Source organism: Acomys russatus, chromosome 32, assembly GCF_903995435.1.
Source record: "Acomys russatus chromosome 32, mAcoRus1.1, whole genome shotgun sequence".
Lineage (NCBI taxonomy): Eukaryota > Metazoa > Chordata > Mammalia > Rodentia > Muridae > Acomys > Acomys russatus.
This window is the reverse complement of record NC_067168.1, coordinates 8,246,771-8,269,624: the sequence shown is the minus strand read 5'-3', so window position 1 is coordinate 8,269,624 and position 22,854 is coordinate 8,246,771. Positions and strand designations below refer to the sequence as shown.

Sequence of the window (22,854 nt, the reverse complement as noted above, 5' to 3'; positions counted from 1 at the left end):
TCTACTAACTACGGCAGACTGTTTTCCATTTGAGCCATGTTGAAGGTAAACTTAAGATGCCAAAGCAAGTTACACACCTAAGTATTCTAGTGGCCCTAAGAATTTGAGCGATCACCCGGGCTATGAGGCACATGCCTTTAAATCCCAGCACTCTGGAGGCAGAGACAGGAAGCGTAATACAAGTTTGAGGCCAGGCTGGTTTGCACAGAAAGCTCCAGGTTAGCCAGGGCTATAAAGAGAAATCCTGTCTAGAAAAAACAAACAAATAAACAAACAACCTACCAAAACAAAACAAACAAACAAAAAAGGAGAAAAGAAGGGGAAAGACAGATAGAATTTATGAGATCACAGAAGAGCATACCCAAGTGTCAAAACTATAGCCCAGCAGTCAAGTAGGTGCTTGTTGTCAGTCTGCATTTCAAACACAATCTAACAACGTAGATACTACATAATTGATTTTGTAAATTTACAAATAGTAAATGTTCATGCTTATAAGCGAGAATTTGTAAAACATGGAAAAGCAAAAAGAAACCAAAAACCCAGCCTTCAGTCAACCAGTGGAAGTTAGCATTTTACGATCTGTAGCTGGGTTCTACACTTTTGTGGTCTCTGTACTGCTATGCTGTGTTTGCGTTACTTACTAGTATTAGTTATTGAGACAGATCTCCCTTACGGATTTCCCACCGGCCTCTCACTGTGGAGCTTAGGCCGGCCTTGTAGTTTCGATTACCTTTCTAATGCTGGGATCACACTTTTGTATGTCCCTGGCAGATTAAAAGTATGTAATATCTCATTTTTAACAAGTGGTATTACGTCGTTTCTGGTTATCAAGTTTAAAAATATCGCTACCATGTTTTACAATAAACTTTCTCAATCAATGTTCAGGGAACGAACATCATTGATAGAGGAAAAATAAGTGGGAATAGCTCAAAAGCGAGGGATTTGGGCTAAACTAGGTCACGTTATTGTTTTGTTTTGTTAGGTCAAATGGGTCACATGTCACTTCACTTAATTTCACAGTCGCACCTTGCGTGGGGAGTTGTATCCGCATCCTTTTAAACGTGTTGACTTTGGAACGCTACAATTCCCTTCAGAGGAGGTGTAAAAAAATAAAAGTCAACCCAGTGCCAAAATTACATGTAGCCCAAGTCACCGAGTCCGACCTGACTCCTCGACCCGCAATCTCCATGATAACCACAACAGGAAGTGTGCGCAAACAGAAGCATCCTTTAGGGAAGCGAAGACGCTACCTTCCCTGCGCGCGGTTGCCGTGACGTCACCCAGGGCCGCGCATGCGCTCACATAGCTGCGGGCCCGGCCTAAACCCCCTCACTTTGTCGTCACAGGGCAGATGATTAGGGTGCGTCCGCCTTTTCCCTCCCCCTTCCATCCTCCTCCCCCTCCCCACCCCTCGTCCCTCAGTCTTCTCCCTCTTTCTTCTCTCCCTCCCTCCCTGGGGCGTCTCCTAAAGACTCCCGCTTCCGGTCAGCGGCCGTCTGCAGAAGCGTGTCCCGCCTCTTCCGCCTCCCCGGTGGCGGCGCGGGTGGCGGAGGCGGTAAGCGGCAGCGGCAGCGGCGCCTGCGCGTCTCCTGTCAGGGTCCGCAGGCAAGTCCCCTGGGCGGCCCAGCTGGACGTGGCGGAGCCGAAGCCCGGGGGCCGATGGCGATGAACTATAACGCGAAGGATGAGGTGGACGGCGGGCCCCCGTGCCCTCCTGGGGGCCCCGCCAAGACCCGGAGGCCGGATAACACGGCCTTCAAACAGCAACGGCTGCCCGCCTGGCAGCCCATCCTCACGGCCGGCACGGTGCTGCCTACCTTCTTCATCATCGGCCTCATCTTCATCCCCATTGGCATCGGCATCTTCGTCACCTCTAACAACGTCCGTGAGATCGAGGTGAGGGAGGGGCGTGGCGGCGATCCCCCGGCTCCCAGAAGGTGACAGGCGGGCCCCGCCCTCCGGTGCTGCCTTCTCCGTTTCTTCTTTTGCGGCTTTTCTGAGTCTAACTTACTTTTGCTCTCGATTTACGTGGCTGGGAACGGAATGACTAAAGCAAGAATGTCAGGTGGACGAGACTAATCTACTGGGCGTTTTGCGCGGTTCTCCGAGGGCTAGGAGTATATATTTTTTTCTAGGAGGAGAGAAAAGGAGAAAAAGTTAGATTGAGGCAACTCACAGGGTCAGACTGTTGTTACTTGCGTGGGGATTATTCCGGGACCTCTAGATGAACACATTGGTCATTGTTGGGTGAAAGACCTGGAGTCATAGAGGTATTGATTCTTCTGCGAAGAAATTAAATGATATTTTACAGGGCACACATAGTAAATTTAGTTTTGAGCTGATTAGATTATTTTTAGTTGTTGGCTCTAATATAGTTAAAAACATGAAACTTCAGTTCTTGTTTGCTTTTAGGCTGTATTCATTTCTAATTATGCCCTACAGCGGCCGCAGTTCTCCGTGCTAGATTTTTTTTTTTTTTTTAACTGTGCACATCAGTGAGTCCACACGAAATAAGTTGGGATCTAGCTGGAAAAACATTTCCCTGGCATCGATTTTATGGAGTATTTTACTTAGACACAGTACAGTCACTCAACTGGAGGAAACATTTTATTTCTGCCAGTGCAACAATCACTGCATCTTTTTCCATCCTGCAGTGATGAAGACTGACAGCAGAGTGTAAGTACCGTGTGGCATACCGTATTAGACATCTACAACTTCTCCTTCATAAATTACGGTATTTTGATCTGTTTGAACTGTCAAGAGTTGAGTAACTGTCAAGAGTTGAGTAACCTCGATTTCTTCTGTTCTGTCGTGTACATAAATTTTTGGGTATACATTTTAAAAATAAATGTTACATGTATGCGATTTAATTGGACTTCCCCAGCCATTCTAGCTATGGAGTTTTGGTGCCTTTTTCCAGTTTGAGTTACAATATTAGCGCTAAAACAAGGTGGTCACTTTTTTTTTTTTTTTTAAAGCTGCATAGTGCTTCAGTGCCTGTAACACTAAGAACAGCCTCTAGAGTGGACTTTTTAAATCTTTTAATAATTATTTTCAGTCTGTTGACTACAGCAAGTTCACAGCATATGTTGTAGGTATATATTTTTATCTCCTGTTTTTATCCTTGTCATAGTAATCAAATGTAGCCCAAAATGCTCCAAAATGTAAAGCTCTGGGCTGGTCAGGCTGGGCACTAGAAAAGTTTTGACTTTAGAGTGTTTTGGATTGCAGCCTTCCAGATTAGGTATGTACACGTGGAGAAGATTATACAGATATTACAGAATGTTTGTTTGTTTTTTAAAGAATTCTTAAATGTGAAACACTTCTGTTCCCATCTGTGTCCTGTCATACCCAAACCCTGAGCTCTGCCACTTTTACAGTAGCTCAGATTTGGAGGTAATTTACTTAAATTTCATTGCAGTGTCTTCACCTCTAAAGTAAACAGATTAGTGACTTTTTTTTCCCCCTAAGATTTCACAAGTAGAAGCAGAATAGATGTGGGTTATGACCCTTCAGTAGGAGATGAGCGCTAAGGACCAATTTGAAGTGTGACAGTGGAGGTGTGACAGTGGAGGTGTGACAGTGGACTACTTGAGAGTATTATCATGCTGAATCCAAGTTTTGAGCTTTCACGCTACACTAAGATCCTTACTGGGATGGTAGTAAATATAACGGAATTCCTCCAAACTAAACATTAGAAATTTGAGTCATCTTCTTTAAACTTTAAGACATTAAAATGAAAGCAATGATGATTTAGAATTGTATATGAATATTTACTAAATTGGTAGAAAACTTCTGGTACTGTTTACTACAGTATGAAAATGCCTTTAATTTTCTTTAAAACCTTTGGGTTCTGAAATAAAGTTAGGTTCTGTGTGCACTTAGTTCTTAGTGGAATGGAGATTTCTAGTGCTTACCGTGACCCTGGTATTGCAGTTTATTCAGAAGGGCAGTGGAGTTAAGAGTTAGTGTAGAGCCAGAGTTCCAGCTCTCACTCTGGTTGGTGATAGGATCTGAGTTTTTGTGGGCAGCACTTGACACATGGAAAGATTTAGATTGGATGATCTTAAGATGCCATTCACTTCTGAAATTCTGTGACTTACAGCTTAATTTTGATGTAAAACAATACTGTGTCCAAAATGCTACATTTGACATTACAGGAAATGAAAATTAGAAGTTACTCAAAATTTTGTTTTAACACCAACATATGCAGATAGAATGATTAAAATATTTGTGTTGGATATGTAGTGAAATTATTTCAAATTGGGTCTGAAGTTATTAGAAAAACCTGGAGAGCGTTTCCAAAAGGGGCATACTTGTTGGTGTGTTGATTCTCTGCTCTGCGTGTGTGCTGGCCATTAAACTCGGGGCCACATGAAAGTGCAGTACCACTAAGCTACCTTGCTGACTCCTCTATCTTTTGTTAGCTACTAGCTTAGACTAAAAGCCTCTGAGGTTTATCCAAAGTCAATAGCAGGAGCTGGAGAGCTGGCTCAGCAGTCAAGAATACTGATTCCTCTTGCCAGAGTAGCCAGGTTTGATTTCTAGCACCCATGTAGTGGCTCACACTGTCTTTAACTACAATTTCTGGTGATCCTGTGTCCGCTTCCAGCCTCAGCAGGCATTAGACACCCACATGGTCCAAAGACATGCAGGCAAAAGACCCATCCATGTAAAAATAAAGTAATACAATGGTTTTAAAAAGTCAGGTGTGGTATAGGCCTTTAATCCCAACACAGGGGAAGCAGAGTAGATCTCTGAGCCTGGTCTACATAGTGACTGCCAGGATAGACAAGACTATAGAGAGAGACTGTATCAAAATAATAATAATAATAATAACAACAAAACAACAATAATAGTAATAATAATAATAGTAATAATATAACGGGGAATGGGAAGTGGGCAGTTCTTTTCCAAACTGATTCCTCTTCTCCTTTTTATATCTTTTAACTTTCTTTTTTGAAAACTCAGTTTGCAGCATAGTTCAAGTTACTAACTAGGGCAAAGGAAACTTACAAATCACAATGCTTGGCTTTGTTCAGAACTTGAAAAATTTAAAGTAAAGCTAATGGACCTTTCACATTCTCTCAGAAATACTACACTAAAATATTATCACTCTTATAATGCCCTGGACTCCTCTGAAAAAAATAATTTTTAGAAAAGGTGCTTTTATATTTCAATGCTCATATTTAGTATCATAGTACCTTCTCTTGTTAAGTTTATGAACCTTATTTAGTTGGTTTCTAGAATTCTTAAGTAAAATGAGGTTTTTAGAAAAGTACCATTGATAATTTTATTAACCAATAAAATATTTTGATTATGAATATATTTATTGAACACTTGCTTAATATCTTTATTATTTGCAGCAAAGACTGAGTATTTGTTTGGCTGCATTATGAGTCAAGCATGTTCCTCCCACAAGGCAATGAATGGCTCCTCTAAAGCTTTTGATCTGGCCAAGACACACAGCTAACTTGAAAGCACCATATCTCTAGCTTCTGTGAGAGCATTTATCAGTGTGAAGTGATATAATTGTAAATTAATGCTTGGAGATCTGGGTCAGGTGTCTTGCCCTATGGCCCCACATATTCTGGGGAGGCTTGAGGTAGGAAGATTGCTTGAATCCAGTAATTCAGTGCCAGCTTGGGTGCTACAGACCTAGTGTCCAAAAACAGTAACACAAAAACCAATTATAATGGTTAGAGTCAAATGGGTAAGTTAGTTAAAGCAATGTCTAACTGAGGTAAATACAGTGATACCTAGAGCCTAGACATATATGTGAAATTAATATTGCTAAAAATGGTGAAATCTTAGTGGACTTCTTGCCTACTTTGTTAAGTTCCCAGCTTTCCTCTTTTTTTTTTTTTTTTTTTTTTTTTTAAACTTTATTTAATTTTCTACTCTTAGTTATTTTGTCCTGATTACTTCCTGTTTCCATTTCTGATGAAAATTTGCTGTCTATATTTTTCCTCCTTTCTAATTTGAATCCTTAAATTGTAAGGTTCTTGAAGGACATTAAATCTTTATCGGTATTTAGTAATCTCTGATTTTACTTAAACTTTAAGTAGAATCAAGGAAGGATAAGGTTTTTTGTTTTTTGTTTTTTTTGATTGTTGAAGATTAGGCATTTTATGCTAAGAACATTAAAGATTTTAATACTCAAATGTAGTAACTAAACAGGGCAGGTTCAGCAATTCAGAGCTCTGTGTGGTATTACAGGGCTTTTGTTTCCTATAAGTGCCCCCTGAGTGTTTTCTTAATTTGAGGGCCAGGAGACTGGTTTTTCCAGATGAATATTTGCAATCAATTTGGTTAAAGGAAACACTTACTTGAATACCAATTGTATGGGATGTTTCCCTCAAAGAATTCAGTTCTTTTCATAAGTGGAATTGTGTTGCTATCAAGAAATTGTGTATAACTATTGTGATTATATATTGAATTTCATCTGCCAAGAAATGTCCAAACCTTACTTGTTTCAAAAGATAAAAAGTCAAGAACGTCCTCCCTGCTCTGTGCAGCCTAAAATTTTTATTTTCTAGCCTTTTATAGAAGTAACACCCTTACCCAATTTAAAGTTTTAAAGAAATATACAGGCAAAATTAGCATTTGCTACCAAATAATTGTGTTGAATTACTCATTCTAAGGGCTTCAGAAAATTCTTTAAGTACTTAAAATGTTCCCTTTAACTTAATCTGATTAGTACTTAAAGTGACTTATCTTATTAGTCAGCATTTTGTTATATGACCTATTTAGGTCTTATATTGATTTCCTTTTGGATAAATCTACATTCAGAAAGTGGAAGTTTTCCAGCTCTATTTGTATACAGTGCAAAATGCATGTCCTTCAAATTCCTCCTTCTCACCAGATTAAACTCAGTCTGTTTCTGAGGAATAGGCTATGGTTTTGGAATTACTAGGAAGAAATGTTACCTTGACTTAGGGGAACATTCAAAGTTGTCTGGGAACATAGATGAGAAATGCCATAACATTTCAACTAATCTCATTATCCACATCTGTCCTGCACTACCTGTGGTGCTTTGTCATTAGGATTTAAGTAGTTGGAAGGTTTTATGCTGTATTCTGAACTATGCCTGATAAACTTTTGACATTAAAAAATGTTAATTTTCAAAATAGGGGACTTGTGTTCCCTCTTCTAAGAGGCAGCCTCTTTTCCTTTGATGTTTAGAGTTACTGTTCCTGAGTAAACTTTGTCTTTTGAAAGCAGTGGATGTTACTTACCGGTGGCCGATACATTAGGTCAAGCTCCCCTGGAGTTTCAGGGGACAAAGGATGTAGTGGGTATTTGATGGTGACAACTCGTACATTGAGTTCCAGTTATCAAGGATTTTTAATCAATGTTGGACATTTTCTGTATACAAAGGGGCATAGGGAGTTATTGAAAAAGTTTGAGGACAGGACCTTTTTCCCTTTTCTCAACAGGGGGCATTCCTCTGGGGGAAGATAAGGTGACTTACCATAGGAGGAGATGCAGATGTCACTCAGTGACTGAGAACTGCCCTACCTGTCTCAGGCCCCGAGTTCAGTCCTCAGCTGTGGAAGACAAAAACCCATGTGCTGGGCATGGTGGTGTATTATGGCCTATCACTAAAGAGGTGGATGGCAGGGAGATCTGGATTTCAAGGCCAGTCTTAGCCACATAGAGATTTGAGCCCAACCTGGCCTGTATACAAGCCAACACCCCCCAAAACAAGCAAACAACCCAAGCAAAACAAAGCATAAAACTGAGGGTAGGGAAAGCAAAGCAAAGAAACATCACAGGCAGGAAAGTTAAACATTGCTAGGTGAATGTGCCTTAGTAGTTAAAGAAAGACAAGCTTTTGCTGGATGTGGTAGCTTCTCAGGGTTTCTTTGAAGGGGCTCTGATTCTGACATACGTTGTCTGTCTCAGTTTCTCCTCATGATAGCATCAATTTTCTTATGTCTTCAAAACCATTATCAAATGGAAGATGCTTTTTACATTGCCAGATTTTTCCTGCCAGCCTCAGATACACCCAAGTGTCCTTGGACCACAGCTGTATCAGTGCTGCACAGGAGGCTTTTCTACAGCCTTTCTCCGTATATATCACAGATGTATCTCCAGTACCAGTCTGAATGCCATCCTGTGTTGAAATTTCCTCTGCCAAACAAATCAGTTCATTATCTTTAAATTAAACTTTGTTTAGGTTCTCAGGTAGAAAACCTTTCTCTGGGCAGGGGGAAAAAAAGAAGAAAATTCTTGCTCCAGGTATCACACCTGTAGCCCCTGTCTCAGTTCCTCATGGAGTCCCTCTGAAACCTTGTGTGTGGGCCTCCATTGTCCTGTTTGTCTCAGCATTCTTACCTTCTAAGCATGCACAAGAACAACTCATTAAGTTCTGCTTCCAGCATTCAACAGCGGGCATGAATGACATATATGTTAGCATTTGGTCCAACAGTGGGAAGTCAAGACTTTGATTGCGTATCAGATGCCTTAGGAACATAACAAGGGTTTCTGTTTTACAGAATCCTCTGTTGAAGCTTACTGCCTTGACATTCTTAGTAACAGGTTCTCAAGCTGAAGGTTCAGGTTGGAGGCCAGACTTCTGGCTACCTCTTCTGGGCACGAGCAGTGTAGAGTGAAGGATGAGCAAAGGGCTAATAGCCTTTTAAGGAAGGCTCTTAGAAGCTGCTACTCTTGGTAGCATAGTCATTCATACTAGCTCCAAGGCAGGATGGAAATTTTAGTTTTATTAATAGGAAAAGTAACACAAAAATTGGGGTGAGAGCTTGTTAGTAGTCAATCTGTGCATTGTAGGGTTTTAGGAGTATTTACTGCCTAGTAAAATGGTACATTAACTAAGTGAGATTAGGTATAGATGTGATAGTCCAGTGGCTTAGCTACTGAGTAAATAGCAATTGCAGTTTTATTAATTTTAGTATTGAATTGAACATAAAAGAGATTGTGTTAATTTTTACATAAAGAGCAAATTAGGTATGTGGCTTTGCCAATAAGTTAGGATACATGTATGGTAAAAAACCAAAACCAAAACCGAAACCAAAAACAAAAACTCCCAAAACTCAAAAAACCTAGAAGGGATAGGAGGAATATTGAATATACTTTTTAAAAAATAATCTCTGTTCAGCATATAAATTTGTTTCATTCTCTCTTAAAACATTAATTCTGTTTACTAACAAAACTAATACTAAAATTAGTAAATTTTATGTGATTTTACTATTTTCATGTGAGCAATTAAGTTTTAGATGTAGTCTGTATTTGTTTTCAGTTTATTTACAAAGAAGTGGTTTATATACTAGTTGATAATCTCATCCATTCTTTTAAACATTTTTTAGATGTTTTGTTATTTTAATATGTATGGGTGTTTTGCCCCTATGTTATATATGTCTGCATTACCTACATGCCTGATGTCTAATGGCAGAAGAGGTATTGGATTCCCCTGGGATTGGAGTTACAGATGGTTGTGAACACCCATGTGGGTGCTGAGAATCAAGTCAGGGTCCACTGTAAGAGCAAGTACTCTTAAGCATTGAGCCATCTCCCCATGTTCATTCCTATCAACTGTTAACTTGCTGCTTCTGAAGTGTGTCCGATGGTAGAAAGTGCTTAGAAGAAGACGAAAGGGTTGAAGGATGGCTTATAGTTTTAAATAGTGCTTGGGCAAAACACGCTAGTGATGAACCCTGAGTCCCCAATAATGCACTGGTGTCATATTAAGGAAAGAAATAAAAGAACTTCTCTTTGAGTTTGTTAAACAAGAGCAAGTCCAGATTTGAGTTTATGTTGTGGTGTCTTTTGCTCTTTTCCTGTTGCATGCCTTTGAATCTGTGTCCACCTGAAGGCTGCCCTGTGAATCTATTCCTGTGCTGGTTTCTGTGTTTGTCCCTGTGTGTCTGTCTGTTGTATGACTGTGTGTGTGTCAGTTTGTGTATACCTAACATTTTTTTTTTTTTTGAAAAGCACCAACCGTCTCACATGGGGATGGAATGAGGGATACATTACAAAAATCTCCTAAGAATTATACAAAAGAATTAAGTCACTGATTTCAACAGACCCCAAGTAACCCAGACAACAAATAGTACTACAAATAGCATTGTTTATCAAGCAATATCCAAATGTGTTTAGTATTTACAGTAGATACTCATTTTAGAAGATTGCTTTCAACCTCTATGTTTGTTGCTTTCAGTAAATTATACACTTGAATTGTTCTAGGCCATGGCCATGGAAAAGTGCATACCTTGAGATTACAGCTATCCATTAGCTTAGACTGTAAAAGTTGATTACATGGGAAATCTCAGGCAAGTAACGTTGATTGCTATACTTTGTTCTCTTAAAATCAGGTTAAACAAACAGGCTGAGTACACAGTAGGAGAGATGTCCTGAGTGACCTTACGTATTTATTAACTCTGGTTGTGAGGTTCCACTAGAGTTTCAGTCTCTTAGAATGTAAGAGAGATTTTTATTGTAATGCTTTGCCACAAAATAGCAGGTGTTGGGGAGCCCTAAGTAATGTATTGTGTTGATATGGGAGGGAAGACAATTCCATACAGAAGTAGGAAGAGAAAAGGAGGGGCGTGTTTAGTAGAAAGGAACAAAAAAGAAGCCAGTGTGACAGTGGTAGAGTGAGAAGAAGGGAAGACTACAGATCAGATTAAAGTGGTACAGTGTTAGGGTGCACAGTACATGGGCCAGTATTAGGACCACAGACATTGTAATGGGAAGCCATTAGACAGCGTGGCATAGCTAAGTCATTGTTCGGCACATAGGTCTAAAAACCTGACGCTGTAAAAAATATCAATGAACTGAAATCAATGAAGGAACATAAGTTGTTTAAAGTGTGATTAAGTGAGAGAGGAGTAAAAATCTGACACCTCCCCACTATGCTATCTTACAGTTCATAGAAAACCACTGACAGCCTAGAACGTGCGAATGAGGTGTGAGATAAGTTTACAGGTCTTTTAATAGGGATGAGAGAGTCTAGGCATCAGATTGCTCCCATTGATTCTCAGCTACAGAAACAGTTAGTTAAGTCCTGGATAGAGGAAAATGGAGTCTTAATGATCTCCTATTTTTTGAAGAAGAATCTTTATTTTTGTGGGATGTAAAATCCCCACCCCTTCTATTTTTGGCAGAATTCTTTGTCCCTGGGTCCATTTCTTTTATGGGTATAGATGGAAGCCTTTTGCATCTTACAACAAAAGAACACTCTTTGGGAGCAGCTTCAGCTCTCAAACTGATATTGCCAGTGAAACAAGGTGATAGTCTGATAACTCCCTTCTCCTTAGAGCTTACATGTAGGATTTGGAGAGAGTCTAGAGTATCAGTGGTTCTTCAGGTAAGAGATTTATCAGTCTCACAGCAAATTGGACAAGGAGTGGCATGTTAAAGGGTCTGTAGAAGGGGAGGTGAGGAGTTAGCGTATGCTTGTGATCCAGCTACCTTGAGCTCCACACTGTGGGATTGTGAGGGTGAAGGACTCTTTTTAGTGAGACCTGTGAGGCCTTTCAGCTTTGCAGCAGCTGTGAGGGAGAGAGACACTGGGGTGGAGGGCACAGGACTGTGAGGCTCTTTGGCAGCAGCACCTGGAAGGTTTGGCATTTAACAGGGATCATTATTATAAAGTGACATAATAGTGCTTACTGTTAAAAGTGACTTGAGCTTGGTATAACATGGAGATTATTGCCTGGGGCATACGAGTGGTAGTAGGGTGTTTGTGATTGGGAGAAAGCATTTCTCACACTATATATCTGAGGACCTCCTTCTATTCTTCAGCAGTTCTTACTCTATATGCTTCTGTACACACTTTATACTTTAAGTCAAATCAGACCTTGTCTGTCCAAAATAGCATCAGATCCAGCTGATTAAAGGCTAGTTTCGTGTTTGTTCAGTTTGGTGCTTAGGGTTTTTTTGTACTAGGGATTTAGCCAAGTGCTGTCCTAATTTAAAATAAGGAGATAATAACAAACTGTAGGGCCGCTGTATTTCTAAAAAGATTATTTTTATTATTATTATGTGTATGAGTGTTTTGCCTGCATGCATTTCTGTTTACCATATGCATGACTAGTGCCCATAAAGGTCATAAGTGAGCCTTGGATCCCTGGATCTGGAGTTATAAGTGCTTGTGAGATGCCTGGAGTTGAAGCTGAGTCCTCTGCCAGAGCTCTTTACTGCTGAGCCATCTATCTTTTCAACCCCTCTTCTTTTGATGATTATACAAATCAGTGCATATATGTCTGACAGAACAGCAGTCAGTAAAATATGGTGTTGTTAGGACTCACCGTCTTAGCTTTTCCTATTTCTTTTCATCATGAAACATTCTTTATAATATAAAGTGTTTATTCTCATTGTCTTTGAATGTCTCTTTTCCAATGTTCCTCTTTTTCTATCTTCTTTTTCTGGATTTGTTCAGATTCTTACTTCTTTTAGAAAGTGCTGGTTCTTTGATAATGGTTGTCTTTCTGCTATCCAGTTTGACATCTTTCTTTGTATTTTTGCCTTTGATAATGAAGTCTGCCCTATGGTTGAGTAGACTGATAGGTTTCTGGGTAAAGGTAGTTTTGTAGAAGGAGTGTTGGGTTTAGTTAGAGACCTTGGATTCTAGACTAGCACTAAGGAAAGTTTCTAAGTACATTCTTTGTATGTCATAGAAGTGAAAGCAGTAGGGTTTTGGTGATGATCAGATGAAATGTGTATATAAAGGAAAGCTGTCAGCTATTGATGATACACTGTATCATTACTTTGTCAGGCTCTTGTACTTTGAACTGTGCCTTGTTTAAAAGTTAATTATAATAACTTTTAACAAAATTTTTCTGTGTTTCCTGAAGTTAAAAGATGTAACTTTTGGGGCTGGAGAGAAGGCTAAGTAGTTACGAGGCCTGACTGCTCTTCCAAAGCAACCAAGTTCAGTTCCTAGTACCCACATGTCAGCTCACAACTGTCTATAACTCCAGCTCCAGGGGGTCTGACACACTCAACAGACATTCATATATTCAAAACATGGATGCACCATTAATTAATTAAAAGTTGTAACTTTTAATGCAATTTAAAAGTTATAATCAGTAGTTCATGATGAATATATTTCAGATGTTTATTTTAAGTATTATTTGATATTTAGTAATTCTAATAAAACACTAAATTTTATTATAATGAAGTATATTTGATTTCCAGTTCAATTAAAAGTTGTAACTTTTAATGCATTTTAAAAGTTATAATCAGTAGTTCATGATGAATATGTTTCAGATGTCTATTTTAAGTAATATTTGATATTTAGTAATTCTAATAAAACACTGAATTTTATTATAATGAAGTATATTTGATTTCCAGTTCTATCAAATTATTTTTAAGTAACTTCTGTCTCTTTGTTTAATAACAAGTGATCAAATGAAAGAGGGTGATTTGAGAGGCTTCTATTTTTATTTCTTAGATCAGTCTTAAAAGGAGGAAAATATCAAATTAAAAATTCAGTTTCCATTGTGGTTTATTCTGAGATGAATTTGGTATGTAAGTGGGATGATGTGTACAAACAGGCTTTGGTACAGAGTTGTAGCACATAGGTCTAATGAAGTTAATGTGTGCTTTCCTGTCTTCATTTAGTTTTCTTGTTTTAGTTCATTCCTTGCTTATTGGTCATATTTGCAGTTAAAAATATTAACCAACGTTATGCTAGTTAACAAATACGCTTCCATGAAAAACAATTGTACAGAACATTATGTAACAACTTGACAGAACTAAGTTTTCTTAAGCCATTATGACTTTTAAAAAAATTATCTCCCTGTTATAATTAGATGGTGGCTCTATTTTCTAGGTATAGATTTTAATTTTAAAAAGGAACGGCCCCCATAGAATGCTTGGCCATAGGGAGTGGCACTATTAGGAAGTATGGCCTTGTTGGAGTAGGTGTGGCCTGTTGGAGGCAGTATGTCACTGAGGAGGCGGGTTTTGAGGTCTTATATGAGCAAGCTATGTCCAGTGTGGCACTTTCTTTCCCCTGCCGCCTGCAGATCAAGATGTAGAACTCTCAGCTCCTTCTCCAGCATCTTGTCTGCCTTCACACCACCATGCTTCTCGCCATGAAAGTAAGCAGCCCCAATTAAATGTTGTCCTTTATAAGAGTTGCTGTCAGCCGGGTGTGGTGGCGCACACCTTTAATCCCAGCACTCGGGAGGCAGAGGCAGGCGGATCGCTGTGAGTTCGAGGCCAGCCTGGTCTACAAAGTGAGTCCAGGATGGCCAAGGATACACAGAGAAACCCTGTCTCGAAAAACAAAACAAAACAAAACAAAACAAAACAAAACAACAAAAAAAAAAGAGTTGCTGTGGGTATGCTGTCTCTTCACAGCAATAGAACCCTAACTAAGACAGACTTCATCATAAAACTCTTATTTATCAAGACATTTAGAAGATAACTCATAGACTGGTAGAAAATAATTTTTAAAAGTATCTGGTAATTGTTAGCTAAAAGAAGAGTTAAAATATGAAAATGAAACAGGTTGGCAAAAGGAAGCACAAGCCCTGATGAGACATCTCCTCAGAGAAGATGTAAAGGGCTGTAAGCAACTGTGGGGCTACTGGAACCAAGCACTGTAGACCTGGTGACATAAGTGACAGACAGTGTCTGGGCATGGCAGCACATGCCTTTAATCAAGCACTGTGGAAGCAGAGACAAGAGGATCTTTGTGAGTTCAAGACCAGTTTGGCCCTGTCTTCTAGTAGGTGAATAAATAAACTATGGTACTAAGAATGTAACATTTATATAATTCCTGATTGTGTCATGGTTCTTCTTGCTATAGGTAATCTATTGTATATATGTGTAATAATATAAATATATATGTAAAAAATAAAATTAAAAAACAAAAACAAAACAAAACAAAAAAACCAAACCAGAACTATTGTACATCAAACTCTGAAGAGATGTAGAGGAAACTTCAAGTGCAGGTTATCAAGTGAAAGAAGTCAGTGTGGAAAGGGTACCTATATTTTGACTCCAAATTTGGAAAAGACAAAACCACAAGGACAGTATAAAAAGATCAGTACTTACTATGATTTTATATGCAGATGAACCAACAAAAGAAAGGCAGGATTTTTAAGGTCAGTTAAAGTATTTTGCATTACATTTCAGTGGTATATTTCTTTGGACGAAAAGGAGGACTTTGAAGAATATTGAACAAAGAGAAGCTTCTTTACTATTTAATGTTGTTGAAGAACACAACAGTTTTTGCCCAGATTGCTTTGTTGGACTCATTTTTTTTTTTTTTAAATAGCAGGTTATATAAGTTTTGGGTTTCTCTTTTCTCCAAGGAACTGCTTGCTTTAATCTTTTTTCTCTTGCAGATTGATTACACTGGAATGGAACCCTCCAGCCCCTGCAATAAATGCATGAATACCACTATCACACCGTGTTTTTGTATCATTAACTTCACACTGGAACAGTCCTTTGAGGTCTGTGTTTCAAATTAATGTCTTAGAAAAGGCATGCTTTAAAAAATAGTAATTCCGGGTTTTTCTGATAATTTATATTGAAAAATTAACTTAGTTTATTGGAACCAATAGACATTTGAAGATGTTCTATATATTTGATTATTACATAATTAAATTAATTAAATGTGCTTATTTGAATTCTTTGCCTTTTAGTATTTTATAGACAACACTTAAGACATCATTTTGTAATTCATTAGCCCCATGTTTAGTGGCAGAAATCAATTTTTGTCAAGTTTATAAGTTCTTGTGTTTATATTTTAAAAGTTTTTTCTTGATACTTTGATTTCTTTTTAGATGGTATAAACACTTAGCCTTTTAAAATTATTTTCAATTTAAAAAATAACTTTAATTATAAAACAAGTCTTACTGCAGATGCTTAATCCCATTACTTAATTGAATTATTTTGTGTTGTGACGTGTGAAACAGTACCCCCCAAAATCAAACACTTAAAACTTTATTGATATTTTATTGTTTGATACGTGGACCCCCCCCTTACATGCACGTGTGTGTGTATGTGTGTGTGTGTGTGCGCGTGCGTGCGCGGGCTTGCGCTTGTGCTCCTGATGTATTTATACTGGTCTCTATTTTTGGTAACTGAGCATATGGGAAAGGACATAAAATCTCAGAACTGGCCTGGATGGAGACCAGTTTGTTCTGCCCTCTACCTGAAGATTGAGTTTTAAAACATTCTTCAGGAGCTGGGTGGTAGTGGTGCTCACCCTTAATTCCAGGAGGCAGAGGCAGGTAGATCTCTGTGGGTATAGAGCGAGTTCCAGGACAGCCAAGGTTATACAGTGAAACCCTGTGTTGGAAAAAAAACAAAGACAAACAAACAAAAAACCCAACAACATTCTTCAGGAAGCAAAGCTGTCACAATACATGCCAAGGTTTGAGTTTCTTTATTCAGATCTCCTACTAGTGATACCGTTAGTAGTTTCTGGTGGATGGAAGTGGTTATAGATGCTCTTACACCAAGGTAAAAGTGCCTTTGAGACAAAGGTGTGAAAACTGAATTGGGAGAAGACTGATGCAGTTTTCAGTGTGGTGGGCAAACTATTAATATGCAGTAAGTTTTGGGTCTGTGTAGAATTGAAGAAATGAAAGTTGAACAAGTTAGAAGTCCCGTTTTCTCCTCCTTACTCAGAAACATTTGTTTGAACTTGTAAGACAGAGGCAGGTAGTTCTCTCTGAGTTTGGGGCTAACCTTGTCTACAAAGCAAGTTCCAGGACAGCTAGGGTTGTTATACAGAGAAACTCTGTCTTCAAACAAAAAACCCATTTACTTTTAAACTCCTTTTTAAAGTGACCGTTTATTCTTTGTAGGTTTGTTTCTTCACAGAATTTGCATGCAAACCATTTCAGGGAATTTAAAAGTTAGTTTATTTTATATCAGAATTGATTGAAAGGATCTCTCTTTTCAGTTTACAAGTCAAATTTACCATTATTGGTTCTTAATTGAGATGCTTTTCTTTTTTTCCTAAACATAGTTTTTATGTTTTTGTCATACAATTTGATACCATTCTCTCAAAGATTTCCACTTAAATATCTTTTATATATAGTGGGAGAGTTTATGATTAGCTATTTAACAGTCAATGTTTCCATTTATTTACTTTTTGATGCACAATCTTATGTATTCTAGGTTGGCCTTAAGCGTGCTGTGTAGCTCAGGCTGGCTTGGAATTAATGATCCGCTATCTGCCTCCTGAGTGCTGCGATTACAAGCTTCTGCCACAAAACCCCATCAGCCTTCAGTCTTCAAATGATATGCTATGAAAGTAGCAAGTCAAATAAATCACTTCTAAGCTCAGAATTCCTTTCAACTGAAGACATGAATAAAAATAGAGTCTGTAATCAAATAGCAGAAAATAATAACTTTTTAAATTGGCAATAGTTTTAGTCTGATGTTTTCTTAGCACCTTGTAGTTTATTCAATATATGTATATTACTCTTTTTTCCCTAAGGTATTTTGAAGTTGCCCCCATTAGAATAACACTCTTATTATTTTAAAGTATTCTAATTGCATATACTTAGCAACTACTAATGTACTGATTGCTATCAGTCTATAGCATCATGGGGGACTATTTGGAAGGCAGAAGGGGACCAGTGCAAGGTGGGAGGGAGTATAAAGAGAAGGAATATGAGCAAAGTAAAATGACATATATGTGTAAAAATATTTGGTACACTAACCTAATTTTAATAAATAGGAACAAATAGTATATATAAAACATCTTGTTGAAATTGTATATTCTCATTCCATTTACAGTTTATTTGGATAATAAATCAAAAGTTTGATCACTCTTCTGAAAGGTAGATGCTAATTGGATAAAAACCAACCTGAATTAGAGAACATTTTATATTAAAAGTAGCTCAGAGAGGAAGGATAGCAGACTACCAAGAAGAGACTTGATACCCTATGAGAATATACAGGGAGAGGAAGTCCCTCTCAGTCACAGTCATAGGGGAGGGCAGTAAGGGGAAAATGGGAGGGAGGGAGGAATGGGAGGATACAAGGGATGAGATAACCATTGAGATGTAATAAGAATAAATTAATAAAATATATTTTAAAAAGTAGCTCAGAGCATACTAATATTCTTTCAATATTATTTTTTAATGAGAATAATATTTTGTGTCTGTACGCACATGTATGTATGTGATGTGCTGTATGAGATATGCATGTCTTCCTTTGTCACCTTATTTCATGAGACTGGTCTCTCCCTAACCCTGGAGCTTGTCATTTAGGCTGGCCCAACTAGCCAGCAGGCTCCTGGGATCTGCCAGTCTCCTCCCGCCAGCGTCCATCTCTGGGGTTATAGATGATTCTTGCCTGACTTTGATGTAGGTGCTCACTTACCCAGTGAGCTATCTCTCCAGACTGCACATAATACTTGAAGGATAGTTTAAAAGTTTGCTTGTGTGGCTTAAAAAAAAATTGTTTTTTATTTACAATTGCATGACTTGTTTTTGTTTCTTTGCTTTGTGTGTGTGTGTGTGTGTGTGTGTGTGTGTGTGTGTGTGTGTGTGTGTTTGGGACTGAATTCAGGGCTTCATACATGCCCATGCCAGGTTAACACTATCCCTGTGCTGTAGTGCCAATGCTTTTTAAGTACTTGGTAAATAGCTTTGCTAAGCCAGCAAACACAGTGTAGACAGGACTGCTTAGTTCAGTACCTGATTCGTATGTGGTAATATTTCCCCTTCTTTGAAAGCTTACCTAAGAATTGAGGAGCTGGAGTGTACTTGCTACCTATGAGTGTATTTATATTTAATTATACAATTTTAGCTGCTACTTCACTACCTGTTTACCACACATTGTAAGCCAGTAAGGTGCAAATTGCTTACATTTTATATACATTTGAAACATAAATATTAGTTTTATGTTGTTTGCCTTTTCTGTTCTCTCTAGGGCAATGTGTTTATGTATTATGGACTGTCTAATTTCTATCAAAACCATCGTCGTTATGTGAAATCTCGAGATGATAGCCAGTTAAATGGAGACCCTAGTGCTTTGCTTGTAAGTAACATGTGGCGTCTGTGAAATAAGTAAATACTCATTTAGAAATGTTGAAGTACTTCATAATCTCATGGGAAATGAAAGTATTTCTCGTTATTTCTAATTTTAATGGAAGTTTTTAGTTAAAATGCTTTTCCTGGAATGCCCACAAAATAACTTCTCAGTCCTGCTACTTCCTGCTTGTTCCTTGTAGTCATTGGGAGTTTTGGCTTCATCTCTCTGTATGTGATGGACTTTTGATGAGGCTAGCATTCTGGATGTGTAAGTGTGCTCTTTTTGGATCTCTTCACTATTCTTTTTTTTTTTTAATCAAATCAACTCTTTATCATAGCAATTATATTATTGATATACTGGAACTGGTAGGTTAATTTTTCTCATTGCCATTACCATTTTTTTTTATTAATTTATTCTTGTTACATCTCAATGTTTATCCCATCCCTTGTATCCTCCCATTCCTCCCCCCCCCCCCATTTTCCCATTATTCCCCTCCCCTATGACTGTTCCTGAGGGGGATTACGTCCCCCTATATATTCTCATAGGGTATCAAGTCTCTTCTTGGCTACCTGCTGTCCTTCCTCTGAGTGCCACCAGGTCTCCCCCTCCAGGGGACATGGTCAAATGTGAGGCACCATAGTACGTGAGAAAGTCATATCACACTCTCCACTCAACTGTGGAGAATATTCTGACCATTGGCTAGATCTGGGAAGGGGTTTAAAGTTTACCTCCTGTATTGTCCTTGGCTGGTGCCTTAGTTTGAGCAGGACCCCTGGGCCCAAATCTGCCTATCATATTGTTCTACTTGTAGATTTCTAGGACCCTCTGTATCCTTTTATTTTGCTATTCTCCCATGCGTCTCTCAATTTAGAGTCCCAATAGGATGCCTTCCCCTCTGTCCCAGTTTCCTGGTAAGTGAAGGCTTTCGTGGGACATGCCCCTTGGGCTAGTATGCAGATATAAGTGAGTATATACCATTTGATTCTTTCTGCTTCTGGGTTAACTCACTCATTATGATCATTTCTAGCTCAATCCATTTATCCAATCTTCACTATTCTTGCTAGGCAGGGATATGCAGATGAACTGTTTTTAATTTCTGGGATTGTGCTCTGAAATTGAATAACTGTTCATTTTTAAACTTGTGGGAAGACTAAGCAGCAAAAATTCAAAGCTTCCAGAATTTGTAAGTCTGTTGTATGTGTTTGCTAGAAAGAACTGTAGGCTATTTGTAATAAGCTCTTTTTCTAATGCTTGGCTTTCTTTATTTGGGAATCTATGGATGGTATCTTAACTTCCTGTTTAGTGTTCTATAGCAGTGCTTAGTGCGTAAGTGTTGTGTCATTTTGCCATTGAGTCAAACATTTGAAGACTGCAGTAGTTTCACATTTCTTAGAACTTGGGAGTCTCTTACAACACACTGTAGAGAGCCAGACAAGAGTGTTGCATGCCTGTAATCACAGCTCTTGGGGGTAGAGGCCAGGGGGTGTAGAAAAGAATTTTAGCATAGAGCCGTTTGGAAAGAACTTCACATTTCTGAAGAGGCAGCTAGAGGTGAGGAGAGCTGTCTCTTTTTTGCCTGCATTTCACATCGCTGGTACCTGCTCTTGTTTTGTTTTAGTTTTAGTTTTTGTTTGTTTTGTTTTTGAGACAGGGTTTTTTTTTTTTTTGTTTTTGTTTTTGTTTTTTTTTTGTTTTTTTTTGTTTTTTGTTTTTTTTTTCTTGTGTATCCCTGACTATTCTGGAACTAGCTCTGTATACCAGGCTGGCCTCAAATTCACAGAGATCCGCCTGCCTCTGCTTTTCAAGTGCTGGGATTACAGGTGTGTGCCGCCACTGCCTGGCCACTGGTAACTACTCTTGTTTTAGGAATTAACTTACATGATCTTCCAAGGACACACTGGGATTATGCCCTCCCCATCAACTTCTATATTGTTTGATTCTGGCACTTTGAATGGTTTGTAGTGCATATTAAATACTTGGTAAGTATTTAGCTTTCCTAAACCAGTTAGTACAGTGTACCTAGGCCTGCTTAGTGCAATACCTGATTCATGTTTTTTTTTTCAAAATTTACCTAGGAATGTAGGAGCTAGAGTGTGAGTTTCTTTATATTTAATATATCTTTTTTGAGGTATAAATGCTTTTATTTATTTGAAACACTTAGAAGAGTTTTGGTACATAATTGTCAGGTATCACACTGCATTAAATTTAAGATGTAGTATATTGAAAGATGATTTTTGCTTCATAAAAAGAAAAGATTGCTCCAACTGTAACTAAGCCAAGGTGCCAATGGTTAGAATATGACAGGACTTTACAGTATTAGCTGTTTTATGGTTTTTATTGAAAACAATTTTTTTTCTATACAATATATTCTCCCCCCTCTCTTTTGGCACTGCTCAAGACTGAGCTATTTTCTTTTTCCCTCCTTTTATTGAAAATAGATTTTTTTCTCATAATATGTTTTGGTTATGGTTTCCCCTCCCTCTACTCCCAGTTCCTCCCCCACCTCTCCCATCCAGATCCACTCTCTCTCTGTCTCTCATTAGAAGACAAACAAGCAACCCAACAGCAGTGGTAGTGCATACTTTTCATCTCAGCACTCAAGAGGCAGAGGTGGGTGGATCTCTGAATTTGAGGCCAGCCTGGTCTACCCATTGTTTCAGGACAGCCAGGACTACACAGAGAAACCTTGTTTCAAACAAAACAAAACAACAACAACAAAAAAGGAGGGGGGGGAGAGAAGAAGAAGACAAATAGGTTTCTATGGGACAAAAAAAGCTAAAAAATTAACACATTGGAATTGGTAAAAAAAAAAAAAAAGGAAAAAAGCACAAAAGAAGGCACAAGAATCAGAGACCAACTCATTTACACACGCAGGAATCCAATAAAAACGCTAAGCTGGAAGCTATAATATATGCACAGACCTGGTGCAGACCTATGTGTGCTAAGATTCTATAAGTTCATATGAGCTTTGATCATGCTGATTTGGAAGGCCTTGTTTTTTGGTTTCCTCCATCCCCTCTGGCTCTTAGAGTGAAAGAGTGCCATACAATGTATTCTGATTATATTTTCCTCTCCTCCTGGGTCCTCCATACCTTCCTACCCAGCCAACTCCACTCCTCCCAGTTTCTCTCTCTTTAGAAAACCAACAGGGGAGCTGGAGAGATGGCTCAGAGGTTAAGAGCACCGGCTATTTTCCCAGAGGTCCTTAGTTCAATTCCTAGCAACCACATGAGATTTGGTGCCCCCTTCTGGCCTGCTGGTTCTCATGCAGGCAGAATACTGTGTAAATAAGTCTTTAAAAAACAAAAAACAGAAAAAGCAGACAACTAAAAAACAAGCCAGAATAAAACAAAACAAAAGCGTGAAAAACACATGTACACTTAGATAAACATGCACACACACCACAAAACCACAAATATGGAAGCCATAATTTGCAAGTAAAATATCAGTAAGGTTTTAAAAAATGCCCAAACAAACCATTATTGGACAAAAACATCTCCACAAATACCACTGAGTTTGTTTTATGTGACTATCTATTGTACGGCATGGAGATTGCCCTTAAGTGTGGGTTATATGCCCAGTGAGGCTCCATTGGAGAAAACTAAATTTTCCTTTGGGAGCAGTTGACAATTGGAGATAGTTTCTGGGTGAGGGATAGGGCTGGGTCCACTTCCCTTCTCAGCACTGGGACCCCACCTGGCTTGGACCTGTGCATGCTCTCTGCATATACTGCCTCAGTCTCTGAGCTCATATGTCTGTCAGTCCTGTATGCCTTGAAGGCACCGTTTCTTTGGTGTCGTCCATCACCACTGGCTCTTAGGTTTATCTCCTCTTCAGCATAGTTCCCTGAGCCCTAGCATGGAGACAAGGAGTTCCAAG

The 22,854-nt window shown here is 38.6% G+C and overlaps 1 protein-coding gene across 1 annotated transcript in view; it reads left to right on the top strand.

The window, feature by feature from the left end:
* Positions 1-1,519: 1,519 nt before the first annotated feature.
* The window catches only part of Tmem30a (transmembrane protein 30A), a 28,422-nt gene continuing 7,087 nt past the window's right edge, over positions 1,520-22,854 (top strand). The window contains exons 1-3 of the mRNA XM_051140798.1: positions 1,520-1,896; positions 15,324-15,431; positions 18,874-18,981. Coding sequence (XP_050996755.1) covers positions 1,660-1,896; positions 15,324-15,431; positions 18,874-18,981 — 453 coding nt within the window. The 5' untranslated portion in view covers positions 1,520-1,659. The remainder of the gene's footprint in view (positions 1,897-15,323; positions 15,432-18,873; positions 18,982-22,854) is intronic.